The sequence below is a fragment of the Mustelus asterias genome, chromosome 1, assembly GCF_964213995.1.
Source record: "Mustelus asterias chromosome 1, sMusAst1.hap1.1, whole genome shotgun sequence".
Lineage (NCBI taxonomy): Eukaryota > Metazoa > Chordata > Chondrichthyes > Carcharhiniformes > Triakidae > Mustelus > Mustelus asterias.
The window spans coordinates 66,044,022-66,067,034 of NC_135801.1; the positions used below are offsets into that span (position 1 = coordinate 66,044,022).

Here is a 23,013-nt window from a genome sequence, read left to right on the forward strand (position 1 = left end):
GCCTGGGAAGCATAAATTTACAGGACCCCATGCCTTCAATTTGGACCCTGATGCAAGTTTTCTCAGCATTGGTAGGGGAAAAGCTGGCCTATGGACTTTCAAAAGGTATTCAGTAACACATTATAGAAATGTTAGCAAAACTTAAACACACAGGATGAAAGGGACAGTGGCAGTGTCGATATCAAATTAGCTAAAGTGTAGAAAGTAGAGTCACGTTGAACATTTTACAGCTAGAAGGAAAGCTACGGTGATGTTCCCCAGGGGTTGATATTATAACCACTGTTTTTTTAAATATATATGACAGTAACATTAACTTCAGTAGACATGGTATAAGTTTGCATATGGTAAATAACTTAGAAATGTAAACACTGGTGGCCCAGCAATAGAACTTTTTTTGATGTGATCAGGATCTCTGTAAACAATGCAGCCCCCACAATAGGTCCTGCCCACAATAGGCCCCACCCGGGCTGTGCCAAGGTGCCCCCTAGGCATGAGCACTTTTCCCCTTGGGCAGTGCCAGGGGGCAGAGGCTGGCACTGCCAGGGTGCCCATCCCCCACCGCCGCCCGACTCCCCAAACATGGGGAACTGAACCATGCCGGAATGAAGTACTCCTGGCCGGGGTGGGAGATTCGATCACGACCTGAAAGTTCCCGATAATGACCTGCTAAACATATTTAAAATACATTTTTAAAAGATTCAAATTACTTACCTGCTTTCCCGCCGGCTTCCAGCGTGGTCTGACCGGTGACAGTTTGCCGACTCTGGGACATGCGCATGCATTCCCGGCGCATCCGCAAATCCCGGTACAAGGCAGGCAATGCGCATCCCCCATTTCGACCCGCCAGAAAAGTTGTGGGTTGCGACGGGAGAATCGCAGCCGGGATTTCTGATCCCCCCCCCGTCTATTCCACCTGATGTGATCAGGATCTCACCCGGAAAGGACTGTAACCTGATCCGAAATAATTTGCATTAGTTTAGCGAGATTAAAGTCGAATGCAACGGCCACCCGGTATGCTCCCATCCCCAACCCCACCCCCTCCCCCCTGTTGGAAGTCACCCAGGCATCAATCACATCAGGTCCCTAAAAGCGGGGACCAGGCACCGTGGACTCTTGAGGGGGTGCAAGGAGTTAAGTCCCACTCAGCACTCACTTCCAGGGTATCCATGGGCAAAGCGTCCACTGCCAGGGTTTGGGATGGGGGGGGGGGGGTCCTTCAAGGGGGTTGGGGGTTTTGGGCTGGGCTGGAGGGGCTCAGGTCAGGGTATTTTTAAAAACAAACAACTGATTAGGGGCAGAGGGAAAGGAATTGGTGGTTTCAGTTTATCTCTTCTCCCCGGTCCGTGACATAAGGTTCAGAGATGGTGGAGAAAAGATTTATGAGAGTGGTTCTAACATGAGGAATCCCAGTTACGCAAATAGATTGGGGGAGAGGAGAAGGTTGGGAGGAGATTTGACGGTGATATTCAATATTATGCGGGATAGGTGGAGTATTGAGGGAGAAACGATACCCAGTGACAGAAGAGCCAAGAACCAGAGGACATCATTTTAAAATGATTGGAAAAAGAACAAAGGACAACATATGGAAAACCTTTTTAAGCAGCGAGTGGTTATAATCTAGAATGCATTGCCTGAGAATTTGGTGGAAGCGGAGTCAATTATAGCTTTCCAGAAATAATTCAAAAAGTGCCTGAAAGGATGAAAATTGCAGGAGTACAAGAAAAAGATGGAGTTGGACAAGCTGAATTGCTCTTGCAGAGAACCAGCAAAGGCTCGACATTCCAAATGGCTGCCTTCTGTCCTGTGAACCACTCTGTGATTCATTAAGCAGTGATGTGTGAAGCGATGCATTTTGGTCGGAGAATGAAGAGAGGCAACGTAATCCAAATGACACAATGACAGTCCTGTTTCTCAATCTACTTAATAAATCAGTCATAGTTGTAAGTAAAAGATGAAAACTGATTTGAGATTAGCTTATGAGAGCCCCAATATCTGTTGCTGGATTCTTTTTGCACGCATCACCCATCAGTGCCCATTTTCTTTTTAAAATGTATTTGTGCATTTTAACAGCAATATAAACTTGCACTTATGGCATCTTTTAATGTAGAGAATTGTTCATAGAGGCATAATCAAAAAATGGATGCTGAAGCAAAGGAAAAGATATTTGGATGGTTGAACTACAACTTGGCCAATGAAGTGGGTATTAAGGAGGTTCTTAAAGTGTTGTGGGGTGGTGGAATGGCGCAGAGATTCAGAGAGGTAATTCCAGAACATGGAGTCTGGGTCACAGCAGGCACAGTTGCTAATTGTGAGACATTTGGAGGGCAATAGACACAAGAGGCCAGAGTCAGAGGAAATACGAGGTTGTTTGGGCGGTGTAGGGCTGGATGAGGTTTATAGAAGTGTTTGTAGAGGAAGCGATGTCAGCTTGGAGACTTGCCCTGAGTGGAGTGTCTGAGGAATCAATGCTTACGTCTCTGAGTTACCTGGTTTCAGGATTTTTGTGGATGGTACCAAAAACGGCAGAAGGTGTGTGGGTTAAGTCCAAAGATGTGTGGGTTAAGTTGATTGGCCAGGTTAAAAATTGCCCCTTAGAGTCCTGAGATGCATAGTTTAGAGGGATTAGCGGGTAAAAATATGTGGGGGTAGGGCCTGGGTGGGATTGTGGTCGGTGCAGACTCGATGGTCCGAATGGCCTCCTTCTGCACTGTAGGGTTTCTATGGTTTCTATGATTATTTCTAAGAAGGAGTGTCATAGAGTTTGGTTAAATTGCCATGGAATTACAGAAGAAATGTAATATTTGGAAGTGGACAGAACTGAGGCGGATATAAGTGCAATGTCATGCATCTTGGAAAGCAATTTGAGTTGTTGAACTAGCTAGGAGAGGTATGCTAAAAGGGATTTTAAAGTAGTAATAGACTCCACTAATGTTCACTAACAGGCCAAATGAAAAAGCAAATCAAATAATGGGATCCATCAAATTCAAGCCTGAAGCTGTTGAGCTGAGTTGTACCGTGCTCTGTCCAGGTTGTACCTTGAATATTGTTTTGGTCTTGGAGACACCAGGGAAATACGCAAGCCCTGGAAGCAGGTTTGAGAAGGATCTCCACAGTCAGAGAACTGAGATGTGGAAGGTTTGCAGAGTGTACATATTAAAGGTATTAGTGTAGATTGTAAAGCTTACTACACCATTATTTCTAATGCCGTGCTTGTTTCATTCACAGGTGGCTTGTGACTTAAATGAAAGGTAACATTTTTAATTGCTTTATGTTTGGTTTGGTGATCATTTTCCATAGGCATTACCTTTTTAATGCTGCACTCTTTTTTTTTTTAACATCAAGAAGGTTTTATCTTTATAACTGTAATCTCTTCCAGTTCGACAACCCTCCGCAAACTCAATGGGTGGGATTCTCCCAAAAATATTCGAGGCGCCGAATTCGCGTAAAAACTGGAGTAAATCCTGCTGATTTTTTCCAGAGGGATTTTCAAAATGAATCTCCCACACTCTGTGCACTGCAGAGTGCACTTGCGTGAATCTCATGAAAAATCTGTGGGCAGGGCCTATTCCTGCTGGAGAGGCCGGCAGCAGAGCGCTGAGCAGGCCACTGCGCATGCGCCGACCTGTCATAACAAAGATCAGCGCATGCGCAGTAGACCGCACTACCGGCCTCCTGATCGCTGGACAGCTCTGAGGCCCTGCATCGCTGGTGAGCCATGACCCCCCTCAGCCCGCCTTGATCTCTCCCTGCCTTCCCCCCGCCATTCTCCACCCAACCAGCAGCCCCCCCTCCCCCCGCCAACCCCGCTGGCCATCCCCAATCGCTGGCCTCCTTTCCTCTGTCGCCGTCAAGTGCAGAGCAGCAGCGGGACCCCCTACCCCCACTGATCTCTGCCACCCCCCTTTCCCCCCAGAGACCCAGCACTCTTGGCACTGCCCAGCGGCAGTGCCAAGGTGCCCCCGTGGGCATTACCACTTTGCCCCTTGTGCAGTGCCAGGAGGCCAGGCTGGCAATGCCCAGGAGGCACCCCCCCCTTACCCCCAACCCTCTGGGGGCCTTCATGGCCTCCTTTCACTCCTGCGGGGTCGGGCCGCCAGCTCCCCGCTAATAGGGAGCTGTTGTAAACCCCGCTGGAATGAAACACTCCTGGCATGGGGGGGAGAGGCTAGCAGGCCCGGAGACCTCAACCCGGGCCCGCTAATGGCATGCAAATGCTCATTATAATAATTTATACAGCTCCGCGCTGATTTCCGGCACAGAGCTGACGATGCCAGAAATCCGGCAATTGGAGACACACGGAGGCCATGGCGCCCAGCGGGAAGCCCCTACATGGCCTCCACTTGAGTCTCCCAGCCCTCCCAAAACCTCTGCAACTCGTTATCCTCCTTTAATATATACCTCAAAACCTATGACATCTGTTCTAATATCTCCTCCTTTCAATTACCGTCAGTGTTCTTCGTTAATACTTCTGTGAAGCACCTTGGGATATTTTACTACATAAAAAGCACTTGTACAAATGCAATTTGTTGTTATAATTACCTGAGTTAACCTTCTAATACTTAACTGCTACTAGTTCATCATAGGGTGACAACCATGTGCGATTCTGTAGAGTGTGAGTGCAATATTCTAAAAATAAAAATTAAACCATTAAATAAATTTAAAATATTGTAATATGTAAATAGGAACTTATATTAAAAATTAGGTGTCACACCATCATTTTACATGTCTTTATAAAATTCTCACTTTCTTGCCCTACTTTGAAAAGCATAATCATAGAATCATAGAAACCCTATAGTGCAGAAAGAGGCCATTGGGCCCATCGAGTCTGCACTGACCACAATCCGACCCAGGCCCGACCCCCATATCCCTACATATTTACCCACTAATCCCTCTAACCTACACATCTCAGGACACTAAGGGGCAATTTTAGCATGGCCAATCAACCTAACCTGCACATCTTTGGACTGTGGGAGGAAACCGGAGCACCCGGAGGAAACCCACGCAGACACGAGGAGAATGTGCAAACTCCACACAGACAGTGACCCAAGACGGGAATCGAACCCAGGTCCCTGGAGCTGTGAAGCAGCAGTGCTAACCACTGTGCTACCGTGCTACCTAAAGGAATTATTAATATAAATTTATACATAGATATAGAAATACTGTACTACAGAGTTAATAATTATAGATGTCACATATAATTCAGGGTTCTTCAGCCGGGATTTCTAGTCACACCTGCTCAGAAACCAGAGGTTCCCGCCAGAGGTCAACGGAGCTTGAAGTGGTCCGCCAAATTTTCTGTCCTGCCCACAGTGATTCGCACCAGAAAGTTGACCCATTTGTATTTGATTCCGATCAATAAAAATCCAGTAATAATGTATGATCACTTTGGAACACTTACTTTCCAAACTTGTTACCATGGGGAGATGATGGTGTAGTGGGAATGGCACCAGACTAGTAATCCAGAGACCAAGGCTAATAATCTGGGGCATGGGTTCAAATCCATGTGTGGCATTTGATGGTATTTGAATTCAATTAATAAATATGGAATTGAAAGATAGCCTTAGTAAGGCTGCCAAAAAGTTGTCATTGATCTGGTTCATTCATGTCCTTTAGGGAAGAGAATCTGCTGTCCTTACCTGGTCTGGCCGATCTTTGACTCTGGACCTACAATGGTTAACTCTTAACTGCCTGCTGAAATGGCATAATAAGCCTCCCATTTTTCACAATGATGGGTAACAAATGCTGGCTTTTTCAGTGAAGCCAACATCCCATGAAATAATTTTTTTTTTTTTTAAAAAGCCTCTGCTTTTATTGCATTGTTTTCATACCACACTCATTACTAAAGCTGGTATGGATGTCTTTATTTTTCAATAATCTAATTTGGGCTGGTAGTTGCATCTCTAGCAGAGTTTTAAACTTAATTACAGTATCCCTTATTACCCTTTAGGCTCTATTTTCAAAATAGTCCATTGCCTTTATGCCACAAAGTATAAGAATAAAACTGAATGATTCTAGATTTTGAGCATTTTTAGGGGAGAATCTGGTGTTCCCAACTTTGAAGTCTGATGGTGCTATTATGATGGTTTTTGTAGCGTGAACTTTTAAAGTTAGCTCATAATTGTTGTTAGAACAGTGACATTTTATATGTTTCACAACATTAGCTTTTAGTTAATATCACAGCTGCTTGTTACAATATCTTGCCTATTGTATCTATACTTGTTCTTTGCTCCCAAAAGGGTAAAGAGCAACCTTGCTATCGTCCTCCCTACTTTAGAGAAGCATGATGAATTGACTTGTCTACAACCACACCAGTTTCTTATAAAACCAGTGATGGATAGTATCTCTGCACTCCAATTGACAAAAGATGCACCAAAACCCAGTAGCACCTTAGGTAAGATTTCCATTTTAAAAAATTGTATATGGTTCTAATACTCGATTCTGCATTCAGAGATCTGTTCTTTCATCTCTCAGACCTGGATCTGAATCTGGCTCTGACTGACAAGTAGCTGCAGGCATCCCGTACGAACTGAGCATTGGCAACCTCTGCCTACAGTGGAAGAAACATAGAGCCATCTTTCTCAGCTCAGTACCCAGGGGCAGTAATTTGTTATCACCAGTCAGATGGGAGATGGAAGAATTGTAACCCTGTCTGAGGTTTAAGTTAAAGCACATTTTTTGGGCCACAGGAGAAATCTTTACTCTGCTTGTAACCATTTTATTCCAGACCTGTTGAGTGGATGATGCTGGCATTGAGTACCAAAATGGAAAATGAACCAAATTCACCAAAAAAGATTACATATGAAAAAATTACATACCATCAATGGTTTTGTTCTTTAATAATTGTTTCTCTGTTTAATATGTTGAATGATTGGAACAATTTGAAACCAATTTTTCATTACTTGACCATCACAAAAACGGAGGACTAGTTTTGACTATCGCAAATAAAATGCATTGGTATCATAGAGTCATTCAGTGCAGAAAAGGACCTTCGGCCCATCGAGTCTGCACCGACAATATCTACCAGTAAAGGCTCGGTAATCCCATTTTCCTGCATTTGTCTCATATCCTTGAATGTTATGATATTTCAGGTGCTCATCCAAATAGTTTTTAATGGTTATAATGTTTCTGGCCTCGACTACCTTCTCAGACAGTGCATTCCAGATTCCCACAACTCTGAGTGAAAAAGTTTTTTTCAAATCCCCAGAGAATCCCCTGCCCCTCACCCTAAAACTATGCCCCCTCGTGATTGACTCCTCAACCAAGGGAAACAGGTCCTCCCTACTCGCCCTATCCATACCGCTCATAATCTTATACTCCTCAATCATGTCCCCCCTCAGCCTTCCCTGCTCTAAAGAAAACAATCTAAGCCTATCGAGTCTCTCCTTATGGCGCAAATGCTCCATCCCAGGCAACATCTTGGTGAACCTCCTCTGTACTCCTCTAGTGCAATCACATCCTTCCTATAGTGATTCTGTTTTGTCATTATGACCCACATAACTCCAATATGCCCGCTAATGCTGATGAAATACTTTCTATCATTCTCAAGATATAACCTCTCTTTAGTATCACTTACCCCTTCCTGACCTCACTTCCCTTCAGAATTTCAGCGTATTTCCCTGATATTGATGCTGCCTAACATTATGGAAATTGCTTTTAACTCTTTAATTTTCTTCATCTTGGAAGTTCTGACCTAATAGATCGGAAATGTTATTTCAAGAGGTCAGTAACAGTTCTGTGATCACCCTGCACAAAGTGGGGGCTGGCACAGTGGGTAGCACTACTGCCTCACAATGCCTGGGACCCAAGTTCAATGGAGTTTGCATGTCCTCTCCATGTCTGCATCAGTTTCTTCCAGGTGCTCCAGTTTCCTCCCACAGTCCAAAAATGTGGCAGTCAGGTGGATTGTCCATCAAATTGCCCCTTGGTGTCCCAAGATGTGTAGTATAGTAGATTAGGCATGATAAATGCACGGGGTTACAGGGGTAGGGTGGGCCTAGGTAAGATGCTGTTTTGGAAAATCGGTGCAGACTCACTGGGCAGAATGGCCTGTTTCTGCACTGTAGAGATTCTATGGTACATGACATTGAGCTGGACATCAAAAGAGTGGAAACCTACGTGGTTCATTGTCCCCACATTTATGTCAATATGTGTGCAATCAGTGATTCCCTAGATCTTGAAGTTGAAATATCCAGGACATTCAGATTCTTTCTTTACCTTGTCAAGTGTGAAATTACAGACAGTTTCTGATCAACAAAGTAATATGAGTACTTACTCCAATACACACAGCCTCAGAGATTTTCTTGATGAATCTGGGCTGCCTAACAAATTTCGAAGATGTCACCTGTGGCCGTTTAGAAGGGCTTGGATATTTAGATGAGGGTAATCATGGACTTGGTTCATTAGTAGTGCAATCCATATTGTTGAGGTTGTTTGCAGGACAGATTACAGCAGATGGCACAATATTAGCATAGTCTGTGCCACTGCCTCTGTGGTAAACCTAAGCTTGCGAAGGCAGAGCACGTTTCTGTTAGCATGATTCAGTAATGATGTGCACTTGGAGCTAGGTGCTTTTGATGGGTGCTTGACATTCTCTCCAGCTATTAAGGAAGTTCAGAGTGAATAATGATTGAATTTGTACTTGAAGAAATGTTCTTATAAAAATTGGTTTCCATTACCTTAAATTGACCCTATGGGTTACATTTTCATGTAAGGTTTTATGACCCAACAAGTCTGGGAGTGTAGCTAAAAGTAAAGTTTATTTATTAGTCACAAGTAAGGCTTACATTAACACTGTAATGAAGTTACTGTGAAATTCCCCTAGTCGCCACACTACGGTGCCTGCTCGGGTCAATGCACCTAACCAGCATGTCTTTCAGACTGTGGGAGGAAACTGGAGCACCCGAAGGAAACCCACGCAGACATGGGGGGAACATGCAAACTCTGCACAGACAGTGACCCGAACTGGGAATTGAACCCAAGTCCCCGGCCGGCACTGTGAGGCAGCAGTGCTAACCACAAGTATTATCAGTTAGAAAATACACAGGACCTTGCAGTACATATATTTCTGAAAGTAAGCTGTCAGTGAATGGTAAGAATAATAAATTGTACCTACTGACTCTTTTCCCCCACAGATCCTGGCAATACTGCAAGTAAACCATGCACGGATAGTTATCGATTTAAAACTACCTTGAAAATGTGGAAACAGCCCAAGGATTTTAAAGAAGCAAAGTTTTCTGTAAGTTAGTTTCAGTAGTTTGACAAAATCTCAACCAAGATTACGTGCAATAATTTGCAATTTTTTTTCTAATGCAGAGCAATAATTTAAAAAATAAATGTCGAGACATTTTTTAATTAAACAAACATCTTTCAGCCGGAAAATGTTATTGAATTTGGCCATCGTGATCACCTTTGGTGTATTTCTGCAAAAGATGAATATCAGGACATGAGCATGGAGGTAAGTTAGTACAGTTTGGATCTTGACATGATTTGTTACATTAAGCTGCTACAGTTCTGAATTTTACTGAAGTGAATTATCCATCAATTACCTAAGACTAGTACTTGTATGTAAAAATTAACCCCTACAACCCAGAAACTTTCCCTTTTCGATTTTCTGCTGGAAGGCCTCAAGCGTAGAAGTTGACATTAGTTATGAAATTGACTGAAGAAGAAATAAAGTAACACATTAATGTAACATATTCATGTGTCCAGGTCATTTCAAAATGTTTTCCAGGGAATCTCTCTCTAAACCATTTCTCACCTCTTTAAAACGCTCCTAAATTTGCCTGATAACACTTCTCTGAAACAGCTTGGGAAGTTTTACTGTGTGAAAATCTTAAATTAAAAGCAAGTAGTTGTTGTTGTCATCAGTATTAAGTTCGGAAATGTAACAGCCAATTCAGTTCATAATAAACATTCAAACAGGATTTGCATTAATAAATGCTAAATTAACTTTCAGGTGCAACAAGAGACAAGAAGTTTATTTTTTTTAATTCAGCATAGATTGCGATTGGCTAAGTCGTGCTTAATTAAGGCGGAAGAACTCTTTGAAGAAGTAACACAAATAATAGATGTGGAAATGCAGTGGACAATATATAGTATTGTCTTCAGAAAGAGCTTCAGTCAGATCCTGGATGATGTGCTCATGACGAAGATTAAGGAGTATAGATTCAGGGGGCAAATCTGAAAAGCACATTGACTGAAAAATACTAAGCAGAACGTAAGAGTGAAAGTAGTTATTCACCCTGAAGGAATATTGAAAGCAGTATTCCACAAAGATTAGTGCTGGGACCATTATTATTCATAATTTACAGTTAATGATTTGAACATGGGAATTTATCATTCATTATTTGCAGGTGAAACTAAATTGAGGACTATAAAGTATAGTGAAGAATGCAATAAAAGACAAAAAAATAGAGAACTTGCAAATAAATCCAAGGACACTGGTGAACAAATCATTTACAGTAATATCATAGATCAGAGAATAGTTACTGCAAAGAAGGAGGCCATTTGGCCCATTGTGTCCATGTCAACTCATGAATCTTTTCTGCATCCTCTCTAAAGTGTGGTGTCCAGAATTGGACGCAATGCTCCATTTAAGGTCAAATCAATGTTTTATAAAGCTTCCCCAGAACTTCCTTGCTTTTATACTACAGTTATACCTCTAATTATAAAGCCCAGGAGCTGTATGTCTGGCATACCACTTCACACTTCTCTGCAATGAATTTAATCTGCCACATGTCCATCCATTCCACCATTCTATGTCCTGTATCTCTATCTTCCTCGCAGTTCACAACACTTACATGTTTTGTGTCAACTGCAAATTGTGCCCTACACACCCAAGTCAAAGTCATTAATATTGATCTAGAGAAGCACTGGTCCTAGTTACTGACCCCTGAGAAGCATCACTATGTACCTTAATCACTTACTACCATTATTTGTTTCCTGTCATGCAGCCAACTTGATATCCATGTTACCAGTGACCCTTTGATTCCATAGGCTGATAAGCCTGTATGTGGTACTTTAACAAATGCATTTGGGAAGTCCATGTACACTACGTCAACTGCATTACCCCCATCAACCATTGCTGTTACCTCATCAAAAACTCAATCCAGTTAGTTAAACATGACTTACCTTTAACAAATCAATTCTAGTATTCTTTAATTGCTTCAAATGAAGGTTAATTTTGTTCTATAAAATCTCCTAACACCAAGGTTAAACTGACTGGCCTGCTGGGCTTATCTTCACAACACTTTCTTTGAACAAGTGTGTAACGTTTGCAATTAGCCAGTCCTCTGGCACCTCTGTATTTAAGGAGGATTGGAAGATTATGGTCAGTGCCTCTGCACTTTCCACCCTTACATTACTCAGTGTCTTCAGATGCATCTGATCCAGTCTTGGTTACTAATAAATCCGATAAGGAATGGAGATATTTTGTTACTCACAGTGTGGGCCGAACGTGGAACTCGCTACCATAGGAAATTGCTGAAGAAAATATCTTGGCTGCTTTCAAAAGGAAAATGGCATATTTCAAACATTTTTTTTCTGATGTTTTTATAGGAACTGCGCCACAAACACTATCAGTCCTTTAGAAAAAACTGGAACTGCTTTGTGACTGAAGACTGTTCTGATAACGAAAATGATCTACAGCCTTCAGTGCCGTCACTCTCTGCGCAGCTGCTCAAAAAACCTATAGGCGAACAGCAGCCTCAAGTTAAACTGTTTAGTTTTGGTCAACCCATCAAAAAAGTGAAAAAGAAATTTCATGGAAACAGTTCAGGCGCTTTAGAGACTTGTTTGCCTTCTAGTTCAGGATCTGTTGCCAGTATCCCATCAGTTTCAAACTCGGAGATGTTGCTATCCAACAGTTCCGAAAAGTTGCTTAATGTAAGAGATGAAAAGCAAAAGCACGATCCTGCTCCTTCATCTGTTCAATCTAAAACCACCTCGAGCATCACAAGCCAAGCAACAGCAACAGCCATGGCATCTCTCCCAACTACTTCGAGCTCATGTACAACAGTGACGGGCTTTGACAAAACTGCTGAATGTCAGCAAAGGCCATTGGCCTCCGGTGTTGGTGATTTCACATTTTCCAAGTACTCCGGCTCACCATTCGCACAAAAAAATTCCAGTACTTCAAATCTTAGTGCAGGTCCAGTTAATCCCACAACCACTTCGGGAAGCTCACCGTTTTCCATGTCATCCGGTGTCTTTACATTTGGAAATTTCTTCGCCACCAAAACAGGAAATCAGCAACCGCAGCCAACATCAGGAAGTTTGGTGTTTGAGAAGCTTAATTCATGCGCCATTACCAGTAATTCAACTAGTAGTTTAACTTCTGTCCTTCACAGTAAAACAACATGTGATTCACCTGGTGCGCTCACAAGCCATCAAAATAGCCAAGCAACCTGCCACACATCAGCCTCTTGCAACAGCAAAATACTTTCAGATTCAATTGGAACAGCAACCGCTTTTTGCTCTGGCAATGTGACAGAACAAAGTTCACAAGCAGGCTCACCAAAACCTACTACGTTTGATACTTCCACATCTTTAAGTGATCAAGCCAAAGCAACACCATTATTTTCCTTTCTCAACTGTGGAACTGAAAAATTGGAATTTCCACCCATCCATATCGCTAACACAAAAGCAACCAGACCAAGTGAATCTTTAAGAAACCCGGAAAGTTTAATTTCTGTCGCAAGTTCAGTTGTTGCAAGAGATATATTTAAGCCCTTTACGTCAGGCCAAGTGTCCAGGGGTGACGATCCAAACGTAAATGAAAAACAAATTTCATCAGCTACCAGCAGATTGACCACAGCAAGTCCTGATTGTAAATCAGGTGATCCAGGTATTATCACACCGCCTTCGTCTTTATTTGCTTTGCCGTCCTCGGTTTCCTCAACCACAAACCAAGCACTGTCTCTAATATCTCAAAGCAGCATTGTGCCTTTTAAGTTTTTCTCTAGTTCTGCTGTATCCTCCCCTGTTTTTTCCAGGACATTTTCACATGGCTCTAACTCTGTGGTTTTTACAGCTGGCTTCAGTCAGGAACTCTCTCCAGCAGCCAGTCAGCTGCAGAGCACCGTTACACCAGACGCTGTTACCAAAGTGAAGGAAATGTCACCCTTCGAGATAAATGCCGACCCAGTTGTTTTAAGAAACTGGAAAAGTTTAACTCCTGCCACTACTTCTGTTGTTGCAAATGACCTCTTTACATTTACCCAAGTATCCAGGAGTGATGTTCCAAACTTGAATGAAAGACCGTTTTTATCAACTGTCGGCAGATCAACTTTACCAAGCTCTGATATTAAATTAGAAGGTCGAGGCATAGTCGAGTCTGCTCCATCCTTGCTTGCTTCACCATTATTGGTTTCCGCCTCCTCCAGTTCCTTCTCATTTTCAATACTGCCAACTCAAAGCAGCATAAAGCCTTTGAATCGTTTTCCTCCTTGCGCCGTAGTCTTGCCTGCTTGTGCCACGACAACTTCATCTGACTCCAACGCTCTGACTTTTACAGCCAGCTTCAGTGAGGATTTCTCCTCGGCAGTCAGTCAGCAGCAGAGCCCTGTTGCACCAGCCGATGTTATCAAAGTGAATGAGATCCAAACGTCAGCGGTGCAATTAACTGCTGAGCCATCCAAACATAACAGAGCAGACCCAACCAGTTTGAATTGTGAGGATTTGGCACCAGCAATAAGTCAGCAACAGAGATCTGATAAAACACCAAATAATATTGATGCTGAAACCTGCAAACTGAAAGAAACTCCACCAGTGGAAATGTTAACTTCTGAACCAAAAATATTTCACAAGGCAAAATCCGCTGGCTCTGATTATTTACGTTTTACACCAGTATTTGGCAAGGTTTTCTCTTCGGTCAGCCAACAGCAAACTCAAGTTGTACCCGTTGATGCTGCTGTCAAAACCTGCAAAACAAAGGAAGCTTCAGCATTTGAAGTACCCTTAAATATGCAACCATCTGTAATTGAGAAAGGATCAGTTCCCCTTTTACAACTTAATAATGCAACACCTGCACATGAAAATCCTTTGCCGAGATTTGGTGACAATATAAATAAAGAAGGCAAAGAATCTTTCATTATAAAAGCATCACTTTTTTCTGAAAATCCAGCTCCTTCCGAAGTTGACCAGAGTTCAGCCACCACCAGTGACCAGATTCATGTGGAACACGGATATAGCGCAAGTGCTAAAGAGGACCCTTCTCTTTGCACAAAGAGATGGACAAATATTGAAGCACTAAATGTGTCACATAAAGGAGATTCTGCATTTAATTCACAAACTGTGGAATCTAGCAGCACTAGTTTTGCAGAAGCTAATAACGGTAAAACAAAAGAAGATATCCAGAGAACAGCAGCAAATCGCTCACTTTCCACTGCTCTTTCTGCAGCTTTTTGCCCAGTTTTCAGATTTGGTGCAGGTAGTGAATTCCAGTTCAAATTGGGTGCGCGTAAGCTAGCAAATTCCACAGGACAACAGCAGAATAACAGGGGAGATGGTAAAACTGTACATCAACCAATGTTCCCATTCCCTCCACCAGTTTATCATCCATCTGCAGAGCTAGATGCAGAAAACGTTCTCTTCTCTAACAGAGCAAAGCTGTACTGTTTTGAAAGGGCATCCTCGCAGTGGAAGGAGCGAGCGTTTGGAGAAATTAGAGTTTTGAAACATAAAGTAACAAAACTACCACGATTAGTAATGTGGAACGCCACTAATAAATGTTGTGCCAATCACTGGATCACAGGAGACCTGGAGCTGAAGCATGCTAAAGCCAGTAATCACGTCTGGACTTGGCGTGCACTGGATTATTCAGACAACAAGCAGGCCATTTTAGACTTCGCTGTACACTTTAAACTAAAAGAAATGGCTCAGGTGTTCAAGCAAGTCATTGAGAGGGTGCAGAGCACAACTGAGGTCTCTCAATTAGCAGAAAAAGATCTGTGCTGTTCGGCAGGAAACAAAAAGAATGATCAAAATGGAGATGATGGCCTTTCTTCACTTGTTGGAGCATTTGAATTGGAACATGAAGGAAAGTTTCTGAAAGGTAAATCCCACAGAATGGTTTTTCATTAAGCATCTTTCATTGCAACATTTCTGCGATATGTGGAGTTGTAAATACAGACTACTTAGGGCGGCACGGTAGCACAGTGGTTAGCACCGCTGCTTCACAGCTCCAGGGTCCCGGGTTCGATTCCCGGCTCGGGTCACTGTCTGTGTGGAGTTTGCACATTCTCCTCGTGTCTGCGTGGGTTTCCTCCGGGTGCTCCGGTTTCCTCCCACAGTCCAAAGATGTGCGGGTTAGGTTGATTGGCCAGGTTAAAAAAAATTGCCCCTTAGAGTTCTGGGATGTGTAGGTTAGAGGGATTAGCGGGTAAATATGTGGGGGTAGGGCCTGGGTGGGATTGTGGTCGGTGCAGACTCGATGGGCCGAATGGCCTCCTTCTGCACTGTAGGGTTTCTATGATTTCTATGATGACTTAGATATGTTTAATTAGAAGAGTTGATGGAATGCTTATCCACATTTTTAGCATTTTTGGGAGCCTCATACATTTATTGTTTTTATTAAAATCATAGAATTCCTACAGTGCAGAAGGAGGCCGTTCGGCCCATCAAGCCTGCATCGACTGACAACAATTCCATCCAGGCTCTATCCCCATAACCCCAATGTATTTACCCTGCAAGTCCCCTGACGCCAAGGGGCAATATTAGCCTGGCCAATCCACCTAACCTGCACATCTTTGGACTGTGGGAGGAAACTGGAGATCCCGGAGGAAACCTGTGCAGACACAGGGAGAACGTGCAAACTCCAAACAATCACCCAAGGCTGGAATTGAACCCAGGTCTCTGGCACTGTGAGGCAGCAATGCCAACCACTGTGCCAGCAGGCTGCCCTATTACTGAAGTAATTATTTTAAAAATATTGTTGATCAGAGTTCCTATGAAATACATCATAGGGCATTTGAGTTCCTCGAAGCTCAGACAATTTTTGAGGGCAAACCAAACCTTTTTTTTTTACTTTTTTTTTCTCATTAAATTTATTTTGTCACCCTCCTCCTCTCTGAAATTAACTCCCTGCTGTGGAACAGTTCCACAAGCTTTGGTCACCTATGGTACTTTATTTGGGTAACCATTATTCCTGTGACGCATTCATGTGTCAACAAAATATGTCAGCAAGCATTTTGACTCTGAAGTACTGATTCTAATCTCGCCAATGTTTTTTTTGTATTGTGTCACTCTCTTTGATCTAATTCAATTACTCAGCAGGATTTGTTAGATATCATCAGGAGTGGAAATATTGTCTGATCTCAGTTTTTTTGTAACATGAAGATTATTGAATTTATTTGTAGCATCTACCATTGCTCAACTGAGGCTAATTAATTCAGCAAAGATGGCGATTGAACTCACGTCATGTGTCCTGCTGTCTTGGGCTTGGCTAGTCACTGAATAGACTCCATTAGATATTATTGGGTGGCCTGCGGTTTATATTCATTGTTCCTGGGGAGGAAGGGTATATCTTATTTTCATTTTAACATTGATATACATGTGCTAATTTTATGGCCGTCACTAATTTAGATCGAGTAACTGCCATAACTTGGAAACAGATCCCCGTTCTCCTATCCAGTTGATATGTCCACTTTTTTAAACTTGTCATGGTTTATTGAAACTGAGACAGAAATTGCTGTCATCTCTATCTGAATTGATTTAATTTATTATTGTCACATGTACTGGGATTCAGTGAAAAGTATGGTTTCTTGCGCACTTTACAGGCAAAACCTACCATTCATAGAGTAAACAGGGGAGAAGGAAAGGATAGGGTGCAGAATATTTTATTCATTTGTGGATATGGACGTCGCTGGCTGGCCAGCATTTATTGCCCATCCCTAGTTGTCCTTGAGAAGGTGGTAGTGAGCCGCAGTTGTGTTGCAGTTACAGGCAGTGAATGAGTTAATGTTAAATTTTTGTGATAAAAGAGAAATACTGAAGAGGCAGGAAATCTGAAACAACAGAAAATGCTGGAAATACTCAGCAGGTCAGGCAGCATCTGTGGAGAGAGAAGCAGAGTTAATGGGCAGGGTTTCCCCCTCAGGCTTAAGAACCCTACCACATGGTTATTTAAGTGTGTCTGGGGTACAGACATGTGCCTATGGGTGTTCCCAGAATTAGCCAATTGATGGCCACAACGAATGCTCACGGTTCAGTTAAGGACAGCTCTCAAAGCTGGATGGCTAGTAGGAGGCCCTCGAGCTGAAGAAGCAGAAGATTGCCCTTGCTGCTTGGAGAGGTCACCTCAAGATGGAGCTGTCCTTCCTCCAGCATTTTTAACTTTAACTTAAAAATGGCTTCAGCAGCCAGGCCACCTTTATGGAGCAGGAGTTCCATAAGGAGTCTGCAGGATCTCCCAGTCTGAAGTGATGTCTCTTCAGTGTGCTGCTGAGCAGCCACTGCCAACCAGCTACACTGTTCACTGACTCTTCTATGGATTTGGCCAACTGGAAAATTGCCTACTGTCTCCTATGCAAATACGCCATGAGCAAGGTCACTTCGCTATCTGCTCTACACCCCATCCCACTTCTCGGAAAATGGCACAAGGGCAGGATGCCTGGTGCAACATTTCAGGTTGATGTATTCTTATAATAGATCGTTCACATGAAACATTAACTCTGTTTCTCTCCTTGCAAATAGCTGCCTGACCTGCTGAGTATTACCAGCATTTTCTGTCCTAATTTTAGACCTGTTCTAACTTGCTTTTCAATTGCTATATAGGAACAGAAGAACAGCAGGAGGAAGAAGGAGATGAAGATGTGATGATGCTGAGTGAAATTACACCGACACCAGAGCAAAGGGCACTTGCCTTAGAGCTCCTTCTTCCACCAACTTTCTTCTGCTACAAGAACAGGCCAGGTTACCAGAGCAGTGACGATGAAGGTGTGCTGTTAAGTAAAATTTGAATTATACTCGATAGTGCAATTTAGAAGTTTGGGGCTGCAAAGAAAATAAAATAAATCTTTCAATGACGTAACATATTTCTTCCCCTACACCCCACTCAAGAATATGCGGAAAATCTCACCCAATGGCAAAAGAAAGTCCTCTCTGGAGACCCATACGATCAGGTCTCGAAACAGGAAAAGAGAACTAAGTCTGAAAGTTGTGTTGTTTTGTGAAGGTTGACATTTTGTTGATCCCAGATATCTACATGATGAATTACTTAGCGATACTTAATAGTTGTTGAATTTCCCCCTTCCTTGAAGATGAGGAACTCGAGCACATATCGAGTCTCTGAATTTGAGTGACAATATGGGGGACATTGTTTGTTGTAAAATTAATACTTTGTGCACAACATAGTCCATGTAATCGTATTTCTTCATTGCAACAAATAACAGGAGTGACAATTTTAGCATTTGCAGCTTTTGCCGATATTAAAATTAATCACAATCATTGCACACCTCTTCATTTTAATATCCAATCAGTGTGAAGACTTAATCATGTTAGCTGACCTAATCCCTTATCATTACAAGTTATCATTGATGTCCTAGTTTGTGTGCGTGTCTGTGGATATCACTCCTCCTCCCATGTCCAGATGTCTGATTTAATGAATTCTCTCAGACTCAAGGCCTTGACGCTTATCTGTGAACCCTTTTATAAAGACCTCTGGTTTTTCTCATAGCAGCTTATGTGATTTTTAAACATGTGTGATTAATCCTTTCAGCGCCATTTTAATCCATGTTTTTCTTTACCAGAGGAGAATTTTGAGACAGCAGTAAAGAAGCTTTACCCGAGCTACAATAAATATGTTTAATTCCATCTCCTGGTAAGTCTCAGCTATTTTGCACCTAAAATTCAATTTTTTTGAAGTAATGCTAACTTCTAACTTCGTCTTCTAGCTCTATTATTTACCTTCACATTTCTCACCCTATACTCCCTCTTCAACCTCCACAAGTGGTACTCCCCAAAGAGTTATAAGTCATAATATTGAACAGCAGAGGGTGCTAATAATGTTCCTACTGATTGTCCAGTCAGGTCCACCATACCTTTTGAGTACTGGTCAGTGAATATGTGAAAAGAAGACCATGAAGCTTTTTAATGTCACCCACAGATACTACCCTCCCAATTACACATGTGAAATTCCTCTTGGAAACAAGAAAAGGGATGAAATCACGTGTCAGATTCAGGAAAAGTATGGAAAAATGCTCTTTGACCTGTGAAGGCATAAAGCATGCATCATCAGATAGGCTCTCTAATATTCACTGATGCCCTTAGGAACATAGAATTCAACAGAAAGATAAAGGACCATTTTTATGCATCTAGAAGAACCAGAGTTCCTGGCCGGAATTCTCCCAAAAAAATTCTAAGTGTTGAATTTGCGTGAAAACTGGAGTAATTCAGTTGGTTTTTTCATGGGAGTTCAGAGAGGAATCTTCCACACACTGTACACTGCAGAGGCCACCAGTGTGAATATCATTAAAAACTAGCAGGTGGGGCCTATTCCCGCTGGAGAGACTGAAATCTGCGCACTGAGTGGACCACTGCACATGTGCCGATCTGTCAGACCTGAGGTAGGCACATGTGCACTGCCGGCCTCCCGATCGCTGGCCAGCCCCGTGACCCCCGCAGTGCCGGTTCTCCGCATCCCCATGGCCCAATCGCTGGCCTCCCAACTATATTCCTGGGCCCAGCCCCACCTCCCCCATGACAGTTACCAACTGCAGTACCGACCCCGACCCCCCCCCCCCCACACAAAGCAGGCTGCCCCTCCCACCCCCCAGCCAGCACCGATCACTGACCTCCCTCCCTCCCCCACTGATGATCGCTGGCCTCCCTCCCTCCCCCTACCCGATCCTGACAGCAGAGTGGCAGTGGGACCTCACCGATTGCCCCCTAGGCCCTACTGCCATATGCCCCACCCCCTTGGCACTGCCCTGTGCCTGATGGGCAGTGCCAAGGTGCCCTTGGTCAGTGCCAGAGGACACAGGCTGGCACTTCCAGGGTGCAATGCCCCCCGCCCTCCCCAGCGTCTGACCCTCTGGGGGGCCTCGATTTCCCCCCCCCCTTTGTTCCAGCGGGGTTGGCCCATTAGTTCCCCAAAAGTGGGGAGCCACTGTAAACCCCGATGGAGTGAAATACTCCTGGGTGGGGGGCGGGGGGGCAAGAGGCTAGTGGGTCCGGAGACTTCAGTGAGACCACAGCTGGATGGGAGAATCGCAGACCTTATCTCCCTAAATCTTGTATCCCCTTTATAAAAAATGGTTGGTAAGAAATAGTATCCATCATTCCCTTCAAATATATAACTTGCCGTGCATGCATTAGCTCTCTGACTGGGCAGTTCCATATATCCAACAGTTCCACTCTTTACATGAAGATGTTATTTATTAATTGTATATTCATACTTATTCCAGTAAATTTCTGTTCATATTTCTTTGTCCCAAAGCTTTTGTTAACACGGAACTTTACTCTGGGCCCACATTTTAATTCCAGGCAAGTTCTGGGTAGGTGGGTGGTAAAGTGTTTGAAAACTCATCCACTGCTGCAAAAAAATTAGACATAACTATCTTAACTCCTAGGTCTCATTAACATGTGGGAATGAAAAATGTTTCATCTCAGGGGGCCACCCACAGACACAAGATGAATAGAGAGAATTGGCTCTAGAGACATTACACAGGTGTCCTTCACTTGAGTCGGGTGGCCCTGGAATCATTGGACCAAGCTTTTCCTCCGGGGCCCTTTTTAGACTAGTTTTGTCTCGGGTTATTCAGCATGAATGCCTCAGTGGATTCCTTCTTCAGGCTTGAGATCAAATTGCATGTCATCATCGGGACCCAGCATGCACAGAACCATAGAAAAGTTATGGCACCAAAAGAGGCTGTTCAGGCCATTGTGTTTCTGAAACAAATAGCCATCCATTCTAATCTCCCAGTATCTGGTCTGTATCCTTGAAGGTTACAGCACTTCAGCTACCTTAGCAAAACGCTGAGGGTTTCTGCCTCAACCTCCAATCCCACCACCCTCTTGGTGAAAAGGTTTTTCCTAATATCCCCTTCTACCAATCACCTGAAAGTTTTGGCCCTGATAATTGACCTATCAGCTACAGAAAACAAGTTTTTCCTGTCTACATTATCGAGGTGCCTCATAAATTTGTACACCTCAATCAACTCAACCTTCAGGCTCCTCTGTTCAAAGGAAAACAGCCCTAGCTTACCCAACCTTTCCTCATCGCCCTGGCAACATTCTTGTAAATCTGTTCTGCACCCTTTTCAGAACAATTGTGCCCTTCCTGTAATGTGGTGACCAGAACTGTATGCAAAACTCCAGCTGTGGCCAAACCAGCATTTTATACAGTTCCAACATTATATACCTGCCTTTGTATTCTATATTCTATCCAATAAAGGAAAACATTCCATATGGCTTCTTTACCACCTTATCTATCTGTCCTGCCACCTTCAGGGACCTGTGGGTATGCACTCATGATATTCATATGCCATGAAGGACCCTAGGAAGTTTAGGCAGGAGTCCTTATTGCCTGTGGATGACAGACACCTGGCAGTATCAGGGCAGGCAAATAATTCAGTGTATTTAATGATTTATCTCAGAGACGAGGATTAAAATCAAAACTCTGGATTCATTTTATCTTTGTAGAACCTTGTATCTCAACAATATTACCTCTAAGCCTTTCTTTCCTGTTTTATTTATCCCTTTATTTACATCTTCTTATACCCTCCAAGACCAGGATATACCTTCCACATTACAGTATCGGGAACTGCACAACACCCTGGTTAAATCAGGCCCACAAGCTAATTGTTGTTTCCTGGAATAAAACAAAAAAAGAATCACTGGAAACACTCAACAGTTCTGACAGCATCTCTGGAGAAAGAAAGAGAGTTAATGTTTCATCTCTCTCTCGCCCCACAGATGCTGATTATTTCTAGCATTTTCTGTTTGTATTTCCTTATTTCCAGCCTCTTGTATAATTTCTGGGAACTTGCGCTGTATTCCTCATGTTTAAATCTTAAGATCCTGTTTACCTATTTTTTCACTATCTCTGCTCATGATGCTGGGACATTCATCCTCCCACCCCTCCCGCTGTCAATGCCCTTCACCCCCTCACCCTCCCCAAGAACCTGAAGATCTCCTGTGTCACTCCACCAGACAGATTTTATTTATTTTGTGCTCCTGCCATTTGTTTCTCTTCTTAAATTTTCAAGAGTTTATATTATTTTGCCACCTGTCACTAAATGTGGCTAGGCCACATCAAATGCTACCATTCTCCTCTGCCAAAACAGCCCATAATCAGAAATAAACCCTGGTTATTTTTACTTTTATTTATTATTAGTGTCCCCTAGTCGCCACACTACGGCACCGTTCGGGTACGTGGGGGATAATTTTAGCATGGTCAATGCATCTAACCAGCACGTCTGGAGCACCGGGAGGAAACCCACATAGACACTTACCACCAGCTATGTCCTGGACCCCTTCTTCCTTGTCCCCTCCACTCTGACCTCCATCAACAAGTGCAAGGAGCTCACTTACCTCTTGGGCTCAAAGTTTGAGACTATTCATTAAGCTCTCTTTTGTGTTTTGCCCCAACTTACCTCATCTAGCTTCTCGCTCACTTCCCACATGTCCACTCCAAGCCTCATGGCTCATAAAACCATTAACCAAAGATATTTTTTTTAAAACTGTATTTCAGTTATTGCTGTTAGGTGAATACACAGGATATATAGGATGGGAATGGAGGGATATGGTCTCCGAAGGGTAGGGGGTTGTAGTTCAGAGGGGCAGCATGCTTGGTGCAGGCTTAGAGGACCGAAGGGCCAGTGCTGTAATGTTCTTTGTTCTTTGACAGAGGTTTTGGAACCTAATGTGCATTTGTTTAATTATTAATTTTTTTTTTCATTTAGTGCCTTGAATAGAATCTGAAGAGTGCCGAGGATACATCAAGTACTGAGTGGATCAAAGTCATGTTTACTTCTTTGTTATCCATTAATTAAAGTGTTTCTTGTTTGTCCATAA

The 23,013-nt window shown here is 43.0% G+C and overlaps 1 protein-coding gene across 2 annotated transcripts in view; it reads left to right on the forward strand.

Moving 5' to 3' along the window:
• LOC144493862 (uncharacterized) overlaps positions 1-23,013 on the forward strand; it is a 34,971-nt gene extending 11,958 nt beyond the window's left edge. Inside the window, exons 4-11 of one of the 2 annotated variants that reach the window (XM_078213440.1) lie at positions 3,226-3,248; positions 6,237-6,391; positions 9,132-9,235; positions 9,371-9,454; positions 11,557-15,052; positions 17,773-17,934; positions 18,747-18,817; positions 22,902-23,013. In XM_078213440.1, the coding sequence (XP_078069566.1) occupies positions 3,226-3,248; positions 6,237-6,391; positions 9,132-9,235; positions 9,371-9,454; positions 11,557-15,052; positions 17,773-17,934; positions 18,747-18,805 (4,083 nt within the window). In that variant the 3' untranslated portion in view covers positions 18,806-18,817; positions 22,902-23,013. The remainder of the gene's footprint in view (positions 1-3,225; positions 3,249-6,236; positions 6,392-9,131; positions 9,236-9,370; positions 9,455-11,556; positions 15,053-17,772; positions 17,935-18,746; positions 18,818-22,901) is intronic. The other variant, XM_078213446.1, reaches the window with a different exon arrangement.